The 15,779-nt window shown below is 31.3% G+C and overlaps 1 protein-coding gene across 1 annotated transcript in view; it reads right to left on the bottom strand.

The window, feature by feature from the left end:
* The window catches only part of LOC106462411 (vacuolar protein sorting-associated protein 13A-like), a gene marked incomplete at its 3' end in the record, with an annotated part of 125,434 nt that overhangs the window by 106,637 nt on the left and 3,018 nt on the right, over positions 1-15,779 (bottom strand). The window contains exons 2-4 of the mRNA XM_013922337.1: positions 14,592-14,746; positions 10,849-10,892; positions 10,143-10,185 (exon numbers count right to left, since the gene is read on the bottom strand). Of these exons, the coding sequence (XP_013777791.1) occupies positions 10,143-10,185; positions 10,849-10,892; positions 14,592-14,688 (184 nt within the window). The remainder of the gene's footprint in view (positions 1-10,142; positions 10,186-10,848; positions 10,893-14,591; positions 14,747-15,779) is intronic.

The raw sequence follows: 15,779 nt of genomic DNA, 5'->3' as shown, positions 1-15,779 counted from the left end.
TTAAATTTAAATATATCAATTCATGTGAACATGACTGAAAAATTTCATTTTTTCTGAAAAGGTGGTGTCTATTTACCTGTGTATGTTTAAAGTCAACAGAAAAATTGATTAAAGCAAAACAGAGGTTATATGTACAGTGCTTTCAGTTGGTTTTTGCTCCAGTGCTTCTCAACTTGGGTTCCTCGACAGACATCCAGGGATTCTGAAATATTAGGCTTCATATTTATTTTCAGTTTCGTAACAAAAGTTAATATGTCCTAAAGACAACAAAGAAAGTAAAAGCAGTTAATAAGTATAAAATGCAAATACTATGGTGTTGTTCTGACTCTACTGTATGAAAATTAACTGCACCAAAGTACATTTATGTGTTGACAATTCAAACTGTGGATGTTTTTCATCCAATCAAACTACTACACCAGCAATATGCTTATAAAGCAGCAGAGTGGTGAACGCACTCATGGCTTAACAGAAGAGAAAGGTTATGTGTCAAGTATATAGAAGGGTAGCTAGTACAGGACATTGTGAAGATGACATGTGAAACTGGAACTATCGATCATAAACAAAGTAAAGGTATAAAGCCCAACTCTTCAAAAGTGATGTTACTAACTCAGATTTTGAGCTCTATGTGATGCATGACAATCTAAATGATATTTTTCAAATGGCCTACCATGAATTACAGGTGTGAATGCTACCTCCATAATAGTAAGATACATATTATTATGAAGTGGCCTCAATGTACATGTATGTGTAGATGCTCAAAAATCCATGTTTAAGAGAGATAACCAACTAAAAAGTTGAACTGAGTGTCAAGCTCCAAATAATAGGAAGATCAAAGATTAAGCAAGGTGCCCTTTACAGATGAGTTCAAATTTAAATTGCTTGGCAACAACCAGTAATAGCTTTTTTATGGCAGAGAGGAAAATAACATCGTGGTCAAATTTCATCTTCAATGAAGTACACTAGGAAAACAAGTGTAAGTGTGGAATGCATTTTAGTATATGATATTGGGAATATACACAAAAAAGGATGCACCCTGACTGCTGACAGCTACAAGCCAATCCCTATCCATCATGCCATTCCCTCAGAAACAAGACCTACTGGGAAACAGCTCATATTCAGGTAAGACAGTAATCTCAAGCATGCAGAAAATATGGTGAAATGATAACTGTGCAAAGTCCCAATATCAATACATTATTAAAACTGTTTGGACTTAAGTGGAAACTGAGAAATCAAACAAACAGTGACAGAAAATTTGGCTGAATAGTGACAAGAAATACAGGACATTTGGAAAAATATTTCACTATCAAACAATGAAAAACTAATAATTATTAAGGTGTATTGCTCTGTTTAAAGCAATCATAACCTGCTTCATTTTTCACCTTGGCAATGGTGTAGGGGTTGTAGTCTGCCACCACAAAGATACCTTTGACTCCAGATGTAATTCATGAAACTATTGTTGTGGTCCTTGCTTTATTGACCAAGAACAAGGATGGTTGTGACTACATCTGCACTGTTGTAGAGGGCTTCATCTCTTGGCAATTGACAGCATATTGGAAAGTGTCAAACAGAGATACCCTTTTAGTTTCATCAAATGCTGTACTATCTGTTTTGAGTAACTGTTTTGATACCTCCAGGTGTCACTCAGATAGTTTACTGGTAATTATTTTTAACAATAATTTAGCATTTGGGTCTTGGGATTGTTACTCAAGCCATTTCACTTCCTCTCTATATCCTTCTAGGTAGTCATCAAACATTTTTTTCTAATAAAACTTTATATCTAATCCATTATTTTATCAATGCTAGCTCTATATGGTGTTGGTAAATTTGACTGACCTTGTAACCATCAGAAAAATTAAGAAATAAATCAAAATTACTTTTTTTGTTTTAGAATAACTGCAAATTGTAACAGAAAACCAAAAACGTTTATTCTAAATAGCTTAAATCTCATAATAGTATACATCTATCTATATTTATTAATTTTTGTTTTACTGACCTTTGAACAGTGTCTGACTAAAAATACCCCAACACAAGTTGAAAATTACACGGCACACGTACAGCTCCCATTACCATATCGAATAATGCAATGCACAAGCTGCTGGTGCATATACCCCATGAACAATTTTATTAGTTTTCTTTGATTATCTTACCTAATAAGTTTCTATTTTTTACATTTCAGTTGCTTATATAATAATAAATAGTGAAAAGAATTGAAAAATAAAAAAAGCTCATATTTAAATATCAAACATTTTTATTTTCATTTTCAAGAAAACTTTATATTTTATTTGTTATTTTCTTTACTGTAACATTATACTTGATTTCCCAAGTTGTAGTTCAGTAATCAAAGTATAACGAAAATAATAGTTGTAAATGCAAAATAAATGTATAGAATTGTTAGTATTTCACACATATTTTTGAAGTTATTTTATTGCTAGCAGATGGCTAAGAAACTAGAGGAAACAAAATGAATAGTACTCTTTCCTTTCCAGTACAGACAATAAAGTTCCAAAGTAAATCTCCTGAGAGTTTCTTCTAATCTTTTTCACATCTATTTCCTATGTTTATTCCACTGTTAGTGGCTGAAGAAGAAACCTGCCGAAAATAAAGTAATGGATTACCATTCCTCTTTAGGTGTTACCGTGCTTTGAGTATTCTGACACCATCAATATCGAATAAGCTTTTGCAGCTCAATTCCAGAATTTTCCTTGCTTTGAAAACACAGTGAAGTAGGATTTATCAACTTGTTGACAGTATAATGGTTACAACAAGAATTGTCTAAAGTATTTTAAAATGGTTCTGCTATGGCTTTTTAAAAAGACTGGGTCAATCCAATAAACTTGTTAGGTATTTGAATATTGGTCGATAAGCAGATGTTTCCTAAAGAGTTTATTCGAATCCCAGCTCTGAAAACACGGTGGGGTAGGATTTATTGGCTTGTTTACACAGTACAGTAGTTGCAACAAGAATTGTCTAAAGAATTATATAAAAGTGAGAGAAAATATTTATGATATGGTCCTGTTCAAAGTTGTATCCGATCCAATAAACTTGAGTGGTTGGGATTTAGTGGTAATACAGGTGTGAAAATGCTTATGAATATCCTGTTTCCTATTTTACCATGCTTACACAGTAGCCAATAAATGCATAGTTTCCAATACTTTGTAAGGTACAGTGAGGTTTTAGTTACCATACATTACATATGTATATATATATATTACTATTTACAAATAAATATTTAAATTTCAGTTATTTTTCTTAAAACATAGAGCAGTAAATAAAAAATATTCTGAAAACAATGATCTCCACTACTTACAATGTTCAGAAGTTTATTTTTGCACTCATGAGTCGTACCTGCTGACCCTTATCATAAACCTTGTCCAAATTCACATGTCGATGTAGAAAAAAATAATTTTTGTAGACTTTGTATATGCATTTTTGAATACCAAAAAATTATAAACAACTATACCAATACCACAAAAATCTATTGTAATTTACCAGGCTTCCTAACTATACTGTATTTGGGTCTAAAAAAATCCAATTTCTGGTCAGAAAATAGCATTGATCATAATACTTCAAACTCTCTAACAATGTAAGAGCTTTTCTCTTGTAAATAACTTAGAAAGACTAACAAAATTATGCAGAGAATATGTAGAGCTTTCAATTGGTTATAAACTTACTGGTATAAAAAAGCAAGGATAGATAAACAAGTCTTCTCAAATGATGAAGTGGTGGGTGGAGCCAATATGATGGATTCAATAAATATTATAATATCTCAGCAAATAGAAAAGATAGGAGGTTATTTTATATTCTAGTTTACCAATATCAGAAATTTGAGTTTATTATTTGTATAAAACTACAGATGATGTATTGTGGGCATCATAAAATGTAATCTAACCAAACCCAGAAAATGATGTACCAGTATAACATACACAAAAATCAATATTTAGCTTTTTTATATTTACTTTCAAAATAAAAACTTAACTAATGTATAATACTAAAAATTTGAATTAAAATCTACAATTTGATACCAAGTTTATTGATATACATTCATAAAATAGCAGTTCAGTAAAAATTTGAATGTAAGTCTACAAATTTGATGACATGTCCTCTGACCCCTAGCTACCTGTATTGAGAGGGTTAAAATGCATCCTTGAGGCAAAACCTTAAAAACAGGGCATGAGTTAGTCAAGTGTGCCATCGTTCATCACTAACCTAAAGATTTGGCACTTGTTGTTGGCCTTTACCTCTTGTATGAACTTGCTGAAAAAAACCCACATGTCATTGTACTTGTCAAAGCTAATGGTGGCCTCAGCCATCTTAAGTTTCATCAGAAAAACTAATTCCTTCATAACTGTGACGAGAAGAAATGTGTGAAATGCTTTCTAAACTAGACTGGGATAAATGGTTAAATAATTTTGTTGAGCACATTGCCTTTCACCTGAACAAACCCACTGAGGTAATCCTTAAGCTTGCCGCTGATAGCCACTTGGGTGAGGTGGCTCACCAGGTGAATAATATCCTGAACATAGTGGCCACAGTGTTCAAGCTCAACCCAAGCTAGATGTATGTCACTAAGTACTGTTGACCAAATTAGGTTTCCAGCCATTCTTTTCTTTTACAATGATACTTGCCAAATGTTTATTGCCAAAAACTCTCTCAGTGAGTTCTTCAGGGAAGCCAGTCAGCCACGAACAGACTCACTGTTTTCCTAGGTCCTCAAGATTCAGTCATCTGATAAGACAAACTTGCTCATGGTCAGCTCTTTTGACCATCATCCAGGAGACAGACTGCCTTTGACTAATCTAGGGCAGCCTCTTCTATGTCCTTCCTAATTCCTCTCTCACAAATGTATCTTCCTAGAGATAAGGAAGTGGGGGTCTTTGCACCAGGCAAGGTCCATTGTGAATAATGATCTCAACATTTTAGTGACAGGCTTGATATTTGACATTAAAAATAGATGAACTCACAAGCAATGTCTTTCAGAATAACAAGATGCTTCCAAATCTTCTTGAAGTTGGCTACATCTTGCAGTTGCCATCAGAATCAGAGATCACAGATGCATTATTGGAATATAAGCAGTCAATGCCTACAAGGGCATCAAGTCTAGTGACTCTGAATATTTCCACAACTAGAGCACTTGGGGCCTTTCCTACTCCCTTCACAGGGTCAAACATATCATTCATAACGTTCAGGTATCTTCATCCTTCCGCATACCCTACAGAACTAATAATCAGCAATAACACCAATACCATAGCATACATATGACTAAGGAGACTGTACCTCTCTCTCTCTGCAGCCTTTGGAGATGTATTTTAGAGTAAGTATCCCAGCAACTCTTTTCACTCACAGCTCTGCCCTTTCATACATAAGCTAAATACATCATTCCTCCCCAGGTTATATGATGAACAAGTAGTACATTTTGTGGGATGAACATATCTAAGTGGGTGTACAATGTTACAATCACAATTGCACATCACATGCTTGGAGGTTGAAGGCCTATGGTTATCAACAGAATATTCTATGGAGGAATTGGGTTACACCTCATTTTTAGACTTTAACAACTTTTTGTAGTAGCTTAAATTCCATCACATCACTTCCTAATTTGAATAAAGAGGTAACCAATTATAAATACTATACAAGGTGCATAATGGCAAGTGTCCCACCTGAAGAGTAAAGTAATACACCTATGTTAAACCTAGCACTAGCACATGTGCCTGGAATGTGACCAAGGATAGAACAACAAAGCATTTGACTAAAAAAAATTGGTAAGTTTTATGGGAAGACTGAATTTGAATTAGGTGTCTGGGCTACTCTCTAAAATAGTGTGGATGCAGCCCTGGTTGCTGCTAGCACTGATACTAGTGTGGTCAGAGTGGGGCTACTGACTACAATTATTGCAACATCCTATGGTAATAGCTTTTGAAGCCATAGCAATGGACTGTGGTATTACTAGGAAATACATCAGCCTCCATATGAACATTAAGGCAAAAACTCAAAATGAGATCTGAGACCTGGACCAAGGTAAGCTCAATATCATCACGGGTAATGTGTCAAAAGCCCTGCAAAATAATGAAAATCTCCAATGAAAAGTTTCACCTGATTTTAGATGAGGTTGACAAGTACATGGTGATGAAGTAAGAAATCAGATCTAATGCCTATATGGACCATTCTGCAATACAACTAATTAGGCCACAAAAAACTAGCCAATCATGTATAAGTTAAAAAACGAATAGGCCTTCATCATCATAAAGATGATTGTCAGCTTACCACAGAATAGTCTTGAGAAATATAGTCTTTGATTACCTGTTATATGGGCAGTGCCCCCAATATGTTTAGCATACGATATACAGGTGCTCATTTAGAGGATGGCCTGCCTCTGGCACTCATAGCATCTCCCAGCACAAAGAGGTGGGAAAAAACAGATATTGTACCAAAACACCTCATAGGCAGCAGTGGCTGATCCCTGGAGATCATGGCAGTTCCAAATAAAAGGTTTGGTCAACCCCTTTGGTTTATTAACAGTCCCTTAAAAAAGGGGGGTAGACCCTAGCCTGGCTATTTTTATGGTAAACTGGAATAACAATGGTAGTATAATTGCTCAACTGGATTTAAACATTTTTATTATAAAGGATATGTAAAATGCAATCATATAAATTTTTCTTAAATATCTTAATAAACAGCATGAGAACATAAAATTTACTCCAAAGATAAAAAATGAATTTGATGTTTGCATTTCTGAACACTTTCATTCAATTTAATGAGACTGGTTTCAATATTAGACACATTCATAAGGAAGATCTATAATAAAGTTTTGTTCCTAAATTCTTAAAGCATAATTTAATCCAAACGATTACATTCAAACTTCTATTTTACCCAAAACCTTTTTTCTGTTTTGTTACAAGAGCCATCTTTTACATTCAAAAGGCTAGATATGCTCTATCATTAGGTATCTCTGACAAACTAGTTAACATGCAACATTCTCATCTTACAACACACACACAGAAAGCAAATGTGATGCTCCTGTCAAAAATGAACACTTTAAATTTCTTATCTTGAATGCTACTGAACAAACCCTATGTATTACTGAGACTTTCGCAATCCATACTTTACAGATGGCTATTAACCCATTTGCCATGCCCACCTGTCACATCCTCTCTTTCACAAATTGCCAGTAGTTCTCTCTAACTTTCAATACTATATTATTTATAATCAATACAAAGCCAAGGTTTTCATCTATCAAATGACAAATTATATTACATTGTTTTCTGTACCAAGAATTGTCAATTTCACTTTCCATTCAAGCTTGATTCTCATGGGAAACACATCAATGAGCTTAGATGAAGTTTTAATAGCTCATGTCACATAGTTAAAAAGCTAGAAAAATTGAGTTATGGGATATTTTCTGCTTTTTGCATGTTTTTCTGTATTCCTTGGTGCATTATTTAATTAAATAAAAAATTATTTAGTGTACTACTACTATTAGTATAAAAAAGTAGGGTTAAGTGTTAATGGCAGTCAACAGCAAAAGAAAAAGTAGACCCAGGTAAATACACTTTTCTTGTTTCTCATGTGTATCCTTTATTTAATATTATAAAAGTAACTAAAATGTAAAAATAAAAAACTTATGTTTGTTAAGGTTAGATTAAGTGAAAGAAATAACAATAATTTAATAAAATGTTTTCATGAAGTACCCTCATGAGCAGCTCGTGCATAATGTAATTCGATAGTGTAACGTGAGCTGCATACTCACCAACTAATCTACAACTTATAATGGTGTGAATAATAGTTAAGGCAGGGTTCAAAGGACAATAAAACAATAAAATTTAAGCATAAGTAGATGTATACTGTTATGAGTTTATAGCTTTTTAGGACAAACAAATATAGTTTCATATTAAAATTTGCAGTCATTCTAGAAAGAAAAAAAAGTGTAATATAAATCTATTTTAGACTTTATTTTTTGGTTGTTACATCGTCAGTCTAATTTACCAACCTTATATAAAGTTAGAGTAGAGAAAATAACATATAAAACATCAAGATTTACTGAAAAAAATGACTGAACTTTATTTAGGAGGTTTCAGAGATTATGCAAATAAAATTTGAAATTTTTGAGACAAAGAAAAGTATTTTTAATCTTAGCATGAAAATCACTTTGCAATCAGAATAGTATATAGAAATATTATATATATATTCAGGAACAAATCTTTAGTAAAAATACTTCATTAAAAAAATCTGACTTTTTGTGTGCAAAAGAGTTATAATGTTTACTAAAAGTCTGCCAAATTAGGTGAAGATACACAACGTTTATAAAGTTATATTATGGAAACTATAATACAAGTGCAAAATGGTTACGAGGTCAGTTGATTCAACAAACCTCGTAACAAGAGAGTTAACATGCATGGCCCTTCTGTAATATTTTTATCAAGATTCTGGCACTAATTATGCATATTTTCTTTTAATAACTTTTATGTTGGTTTTATATTCTTATTTGACCACTAAATTTTTCTATTATAAGAAAAATAAAAAATTAATAACATAGAGCATTAAGATAAATAAATAGTGTTAAAAAGTCCTTACACTAATTCCAACTTGTTGCTATATAAACAACATTGATGAAAAATTACACTTCACCAACTTAATAGTTGTTTTCAAGCTTTTTGTTAGTATAAATAGTGTCTCAATTACTATTATGTCTGTCACATCCCAGCTGGTCTGAAGAACCCCGATACTGGGAAAAGGTTTTGTCAATGTACTGTATATAGCAGATATAGCATGGTTGCCATAGTATTATATATTCCTTTCATTCAGAAGTTCTTATCAGTAGGTCAAGATAATTCAAATTATTCAAATATAAATTTATAAATCAGTCTCTTTTGAAGTTTTCCTTATTGTTGATTACTTAGGAATACATGTATCTCACTGGTCAGTATCCCAAAACCAAGACATAAGAGCAATAAGGACAATCATATAATATTTTCACACACATATGTAATACCTACACTAATTTAAGTTGGTGTAATCCCTTCCAAGATTTTTAACTTTTGTACTTTAATTATTTTACTAAAAATATTATTAAAAGTTACTACACTAAAAAACTTTAATAACATTGAAATATAATAAAAAATTCTTTAATACGCTTAGTAATTTGTGCATAAATTACAATGAAATTTTCTTGTTAAACTGCAATTCCTGAGGTATCATATTTTAATCAACCTAAGATAATATTTAGTTTCTTAAAATCAACATGCTAAAAATCAAATTACAGAATTAAAAGTCTGATGAAAGAAGTGATTAGCACAAACAAATAGCATTAGTGATCTATATTTAATAAAAACTGGGTGAAATTGTATTTTGTTGAAAGAAAGCATTATACAGGATGAGCCATTTATATCTGACACATTGTTATTTGATAATTCTAATTATAACTATACATTTGAATAATTTTATTTTTTGTATACTACAGGTGATCCCTTGATGATTTGACTGATAAATCATTATGACATGGCAACACAAATTAATATGGCTCTCCTGTTGCAACTCGGAGAGCTTTCAGAAGAGAATTTCAACACAGAAATGCTCCGTATCATAACAATATTTTCCCTTTAGTTAAAAAATTTTGTGAAAAGGGGAAATGTTTGTCCATTCAAGAATGTGAGACATCCCACAGTGAGAACAGAAGAAAACATTGTTGCAATAGCTGCAGTAATTGGACAAGTTCTAAGAAGTCAACCCATCCCCTTTCAACAGAAAGTGGTGTTAGCAGAACAAGTGTCAAATGTATACTCCGTGAGAATCTTCACCTAAAGTCATACAAAATCCAGATTGTTCAGAAATTTGAAGATGCTGCTATACAAAATTACACACTGCAAAGTAATGAACAATGTACTATTTCATTGCAGGAAGAGCATCAATTGTAATGGACAGCATTTCATGGACATAATTTTTAAGAAGTAGACCTTTTGTACTAAACTTCCACGTTTGTTACTTCACTACAATAAAATAAAAACATGCTTTCTTTGGTTCAGCTTTGTTGTGTTACAAAAATAAATATGTCAAATACAAATGGCTCACCCTGTATTTGACATCAGCTTTTATACTTTCACAGTATATCTGCTGTGAACAGCAAAACTAGGTCTTCATTGTTTACTTACCTATACATCCTCCTTTCACTTCTATTGGAAGATCTAACTCATACTGGAAAAAAAAAAACATAAATAGTATGAATAAGATTTTTTTTCAATTAAAAACCAACTTAATCAGAATTTGAAACAATCTATTTGTTTAGCAAAACATTTATGAACTGTTTGGAAACTACAAAAAGTAATACTATAGTTCGAATAGAACTAGACTAAATTTCAGGTTTGTTTGTAAAACAATTTCAACAATGTTTAATTTACTGTAATCATTAAATTATTGCATATTAAAATTTAAGATATTAAAAATTTATGCTAATACATGTACAAGTCTCAGATTACACATCCAGCTCTATGTCTAAGAAATTGCTATTGTACATATATGATGCTGTTTATTTCTATTTTACTGAAGTGCAGTATTCTTGTAGTCAAAATATTAAAAAAAAATTCAGTACAGGATATTATAGTGAAATCCTGAATATATTTACTTAAGAGCATAACAATTTACATACATAAACTGGTGATTTTGTTAAGATATACACTCATTTTATTCAGATACACTGGAGGGTATAAATCCAATGAGCTATATTGTAAGTGAATACAACATAGCTGAAGTTTATAATTTTATATTTTTTTCCAAATATCATGTTATAAATATTCATTTTCAGTTTAAATAAAAATTACAAAGCATTTATGAATAATAATATTTACTTCAAAAACTTACCAAAGCTTCAGGTTTTAATTGCAAGTCAGTTAATTGAACTGTGCCTGTGACAAAAACACAAATAAAATAAATCAAGTACATATATTTAAATTTTATTAGATGAAGTCGTATAGTTGAAGCATATAGATCAAAATACTCTAAACAAAATAAGAATGCAATAGTAAAAATATGTAACATTAAATAACTTCACTGGACAACAAAAAATTTGCTATTGCAGAAAACTCAAGTGATTTGAAGTAATTCGAGTGTACTGATTTCAAAAATGTAGTCAGAATTTGGCCATCACCTCTAGATTTGAAGTTATTGTAATATCTCAATATTTTATCAGCACTATATGAAATACAATGCAATCAACTCAGTACATTAGATTTATGCTGTGAAATTAAGTTTACTTGGACAGCTTAATGGGTAAAAGGCATACTTGTTTGATAACTTCAAACATTAACTGTATTGTTTTAATATAAAAATCCATATATGCTATTTCTTTTCCATATAGTTGTAGCAAATTGCACCCCTTTTGCTTTATTCCCACGCTAACCTGCTCCACCCAGGAATAATAAAACCATTATGTGCTCAGTTTATTAGAACATTCAAAAAGTCCCTCGACTGAGCACAAAAGAGGGCAGAGTCAGATGCCTCTCACTCACTTAGTTGGTCACTTTCTTCACAGTCAAAACAAAACCTGATCTTTTTCCTTGCATCATACCCATGATATAATCAAATTGTGCAAAACTGTTTTTTAAAATCTTTTAAATTCCAGTTCTTTAAACATAAATGTGTTTATATTTTTTTAGAAAATCATTTGAAATGCTGGCTGCCTCTGGTTCAAATCCAAAAGTGCAAAAATCACCAAAACAGTTTCTGCTACATTTGTGGAAATTATATTACAGTTTCATGAAGGAAAAACATCCCACACAAGGTAAAAGTAGCTTACTACCAATATTTTGTGTGTAAAATTGTGACCAAGAAAAACATTGGGCTCCACATGTGTGTTGTAGAGTTTGCAGATCTGGCTTGACAAAGTGATTGAATAAGAAGAGAGCAAGTATGTTACTTGCAGTTCCCTCAACATAATCTGCCTCATCTGACCACAAAAGAAGAGCTAAATGATCTAAGTTGTAACTTGTCTTTATCAAAGCAACATTGGGAACTTCACTCTCATTTACAGCAGTGGAATTTATTAGCTCCAGGAACAAAAATTTCAATCTATCGAAGCCGCCATCAAAGTTTTGCTCTCACTACAGCATGCAAGATACATTGTATTTCTGCACTAATAAAAAAATTAGGTACTAAACATCATCCTCAACAATGGAGACTTTTTATCAACTCATCTTAAGTTAATCTCAAAGCTGTACTTTTGTACATTGGGAACACTAAACTATCAATTCCTATTGCTCATGCTGTGAACATGAAAGAAACTTATCAAAGCGTGCTGATTATACTTGAGGCCATCAAATATGATCACAATAGATGAAATATATATATATATATATATGGTGATTTAAATGTTATTACACTCCTGTTAGGTTTGCAGAGTGGGTATACCAAACACTGTTGCATTTTATGTCTCTGGGATAGCCAAGATGATAAAAATCACTTCAAAAAAAAGAAATAGCCAGTGGGAGAGGATTACATACCAAGGAAACAGAATATTCGGTATCAACTTAAGTGAATCCTCAAAATGTGTTTCTGTCCCTACTTCATATCATACTAGGACTCATGAAGAATTTTTGTAAAACTAATGTACAAAGATGGTAATGGTTTCAGATATGTGTCTGAAAGGAAGTATTTTTGTTGGGCCATAGATTCGGGAAGTGCTAATGGATAATTATTCTGAAACAGTACTCAATCAGAAAGAACTTGCTGCCTGAAAATTATTCAATCTGGTTGTCAAAAATATTTTAGGAAATTACAAAGATGAAAACTATGCTGTGATGATTGATAATATGTTCGAGAACTACAGGAAAATGGGGTCTAGGATGCCACTAAAGATGAACTTCTGACACTCTCATTTAGACTTCTTTCAAATTGATCTAGGTGCAATGAGCATGGTGAGCCCTTCTACTAAGATATTTGTACAATAGAACAGGAATACTAAGGATGATGGAATCATGCAATGAAGATTACTGTTGGTTTTTACAGTGTGAAACTGAGAACATACACAAAAGGCACAACAGTTCAAGTAGATATTCTGTCACAAAAAATAATATCATGATGAAAGTTTTGAACATAGCCTGCACGTATTTTCAGTATATAATCTTATTATACTCATTTCTTTTTTTTAACTAGTATTATGTTTTTTTTAACATTATTAAGTGCAATTTTCAATGAATAAATAAAGTTATTAAAAAAAGTTATTTTCACAATATACAAGAATATTTTGAATAAATCTATTATTACTCGAAAACTAGAGGTTATCAGTCATTTTCAATGTGTTTTAGAATCAGCATCATCAAATTACTCAGAAACAGTTGCATTTTTTTTTTTTTTTTGTATCAGAGAAAATTGCATTTTTATTGCCCAGTGTTTCTCATGATCATACCTAATCAAATAAGAAATTTGTATTTTATGATATGGTAAAATTTTGGGTTATAAATACAAAGCTGGTTAATAACAGTCAGTAACAAACAATGCAAGCAAACAGTAGGGATTCATTTAAGAGAAATATTCTTCACACATGGTTTTGCTTAAACAAATATAACTGCAGAAATGTTAATGTTGACTGGGAGAAAACTTTTTGGATACCCAATGTCAGGTTCTTTTAGAGATTTTCTGAGAGCAGAGGGCGGTCAATTAATGCTAACAAACTAGCAAATTGCTGGTTCATGTTACAGTTTTGCTAGTAAAACTTAGAAAATAATTGCTAGCACACATTTCAGAAGGAATATTTACATATTCTTAATGTCAATTATCATCAATATACCCATGAAATATAGATTTTAGTAATTTATTTATCAAGATTCCGAGTACAGAATGTTACTATTATTGTGATCAACAAGTTTCTTTCATATTACAATTTCATGCTGCTTTTGCAATTCTCATTTGAGCATGCATGGTATACCCAGGCTAGGTATCAGAAAATTGGGATAACAAAGACTGTAGCTTCAATTCATTTGGTCGGTAGTTAAAGCAATTAGCATGTGGGAAGCCAGCTAGACTTACACCATCTGGCTTCTGCAATACAGTTTGCCAATAACGTGGGTAGGAACACTATGCTAAAGTGGTTGCTCATTAGAGATAATAATCAAATGGAGATCATTAAAACTGCAGATGTTTTTACCTCATAACACTTAAATTGTGCACGATTAACACAAATGTTAGATCTATTGGGTTCTAATGCTTCACCAGCTTTAAATGTTTAAACTGTAAATTTAATAACTTAATTTTTATACATGGGGTAGCCATCAGCAGCAGAATACTGTAGACTTTATTAATCCAATACTTGTGTCCCTGATGCACCAGTTTCTGCCCAAATCAAGCATCTTTTAACTTTTGTGGAATAATTAAAATGAAAATACTGTTGCATGTAATTAAAATGAGTTTTGATATTCCAAAATATTTGACAAAAAAAATATGACACGGAAGATTTATACATATGAGTAAGATATACCTGTATATATATTGACATTAAATACATAAAGTGATTAATTATAATACAGTTACAGTTAACTTTAGGGAATAATAATATTTTTGCTAATAGCAATCCCAAATTTAATTGTGAGAAAGGGTTGTTTTTAACTTACCACTAAATATTCCAACATTTAAGTTTTCACTGTCTAAGTTTTGGACATATTTTCCTAGATACTTGTTCAACAGGTAGGCCACAACATCCTCAAACATGATGAAGTCAGGAGTTGTAACACCCCACTTATAACATTACCAAGAGAAATACTGAAACCTGGAAATAATGGATAAGATTTCAAAAAGCTACTTATACTAGCAGAATATGTTAATACAAGATTTATTCCCATTAAAACCAATTAAGAAAAATTACTTGTCAATTGTAACATGCATTTGAGAAAAAAAAAAGAACCATTTTAATTATGTATATATTTCAGACACTATCCTACACTTAAAAATGGTTTCTCAGTTATCTTAAATTAAACTGATATGCCATGTTAGAAACATATCATTCTTCAAAAAGGAAACTGGTATAGTATTATAGGTAAATATAATTCTATACTTGATGCAAGTGAAATTGATATGGCATGATAGATGTACAACATGTTCTGAGTACATAATGTAATAGCAACTTGCCAAAATAAAGAAACCTGTTTGTCACTTAATTGGAAGTCTCAGCATCATCTTGCAATTTTACAGTATTTATATAAAAATATGTTGAAATTTTATGTATCAGCAAAGATACCCAATAACCACCTGACTTTATTCTATATGGGGTATATGGCAGTAGACACTAAATACTTTACACATTTCAATATAAATGACTTTAAAGTATTAAAAAACTATTTATTAGTGTTATTTTAAAAGAAATAAATAAATAAAACCACACATGCACAAACACATAAAATACCAGTTTTGTATCATCCAGGATACTCTTCCGTTTCTAAAATAAAGCCTTCTCAAATAAGACTTACTAACAATGTAAAACTTCCTGCATTTTTTTACCTTAAAACTTTATATGTTTTAAACTTCTTCTGTATGTTAAATTATGTAACATTTAATGTGATTTTAAATCTATTAATAAAATAATTTTCATAAAATAATCTCTTATTCTTTCTAAAGAATATAAAAATGAAAATATTTGGAAAAAAAGTTCTTCTAAAGTATGATATTTTTCCATAATACTCTTATTAATGTTTTTATTAATATGTAATAGGTTATTACAATCTTGGATAATTGGAAATCAGTATTTTATGCATTTACATGTGTGTGTGTGTGGTTTTATTTATTTATTTATTTTAAATTAATAG

This window comes from Limulus polyphemus, unplaced genomic scaffold (genome assembly GCF_000517525.1).
Source record: "Limulus polyphemus unplaced genomic scaffold, Limulus_polyphemus-2.1.2 Scaffold1159, whole genome shotgun sequence".
NCBI classification, from domain to species: domain Eukaryota; kingdom Metazoa; phylum Arthropoda; class Merostomata; order Xiphosura; family Limulidae; genus Limulus; species Limulus polyphemus.
This window is presented reverse-complemented; position numbering and strand designations above follow the sequence as displayed.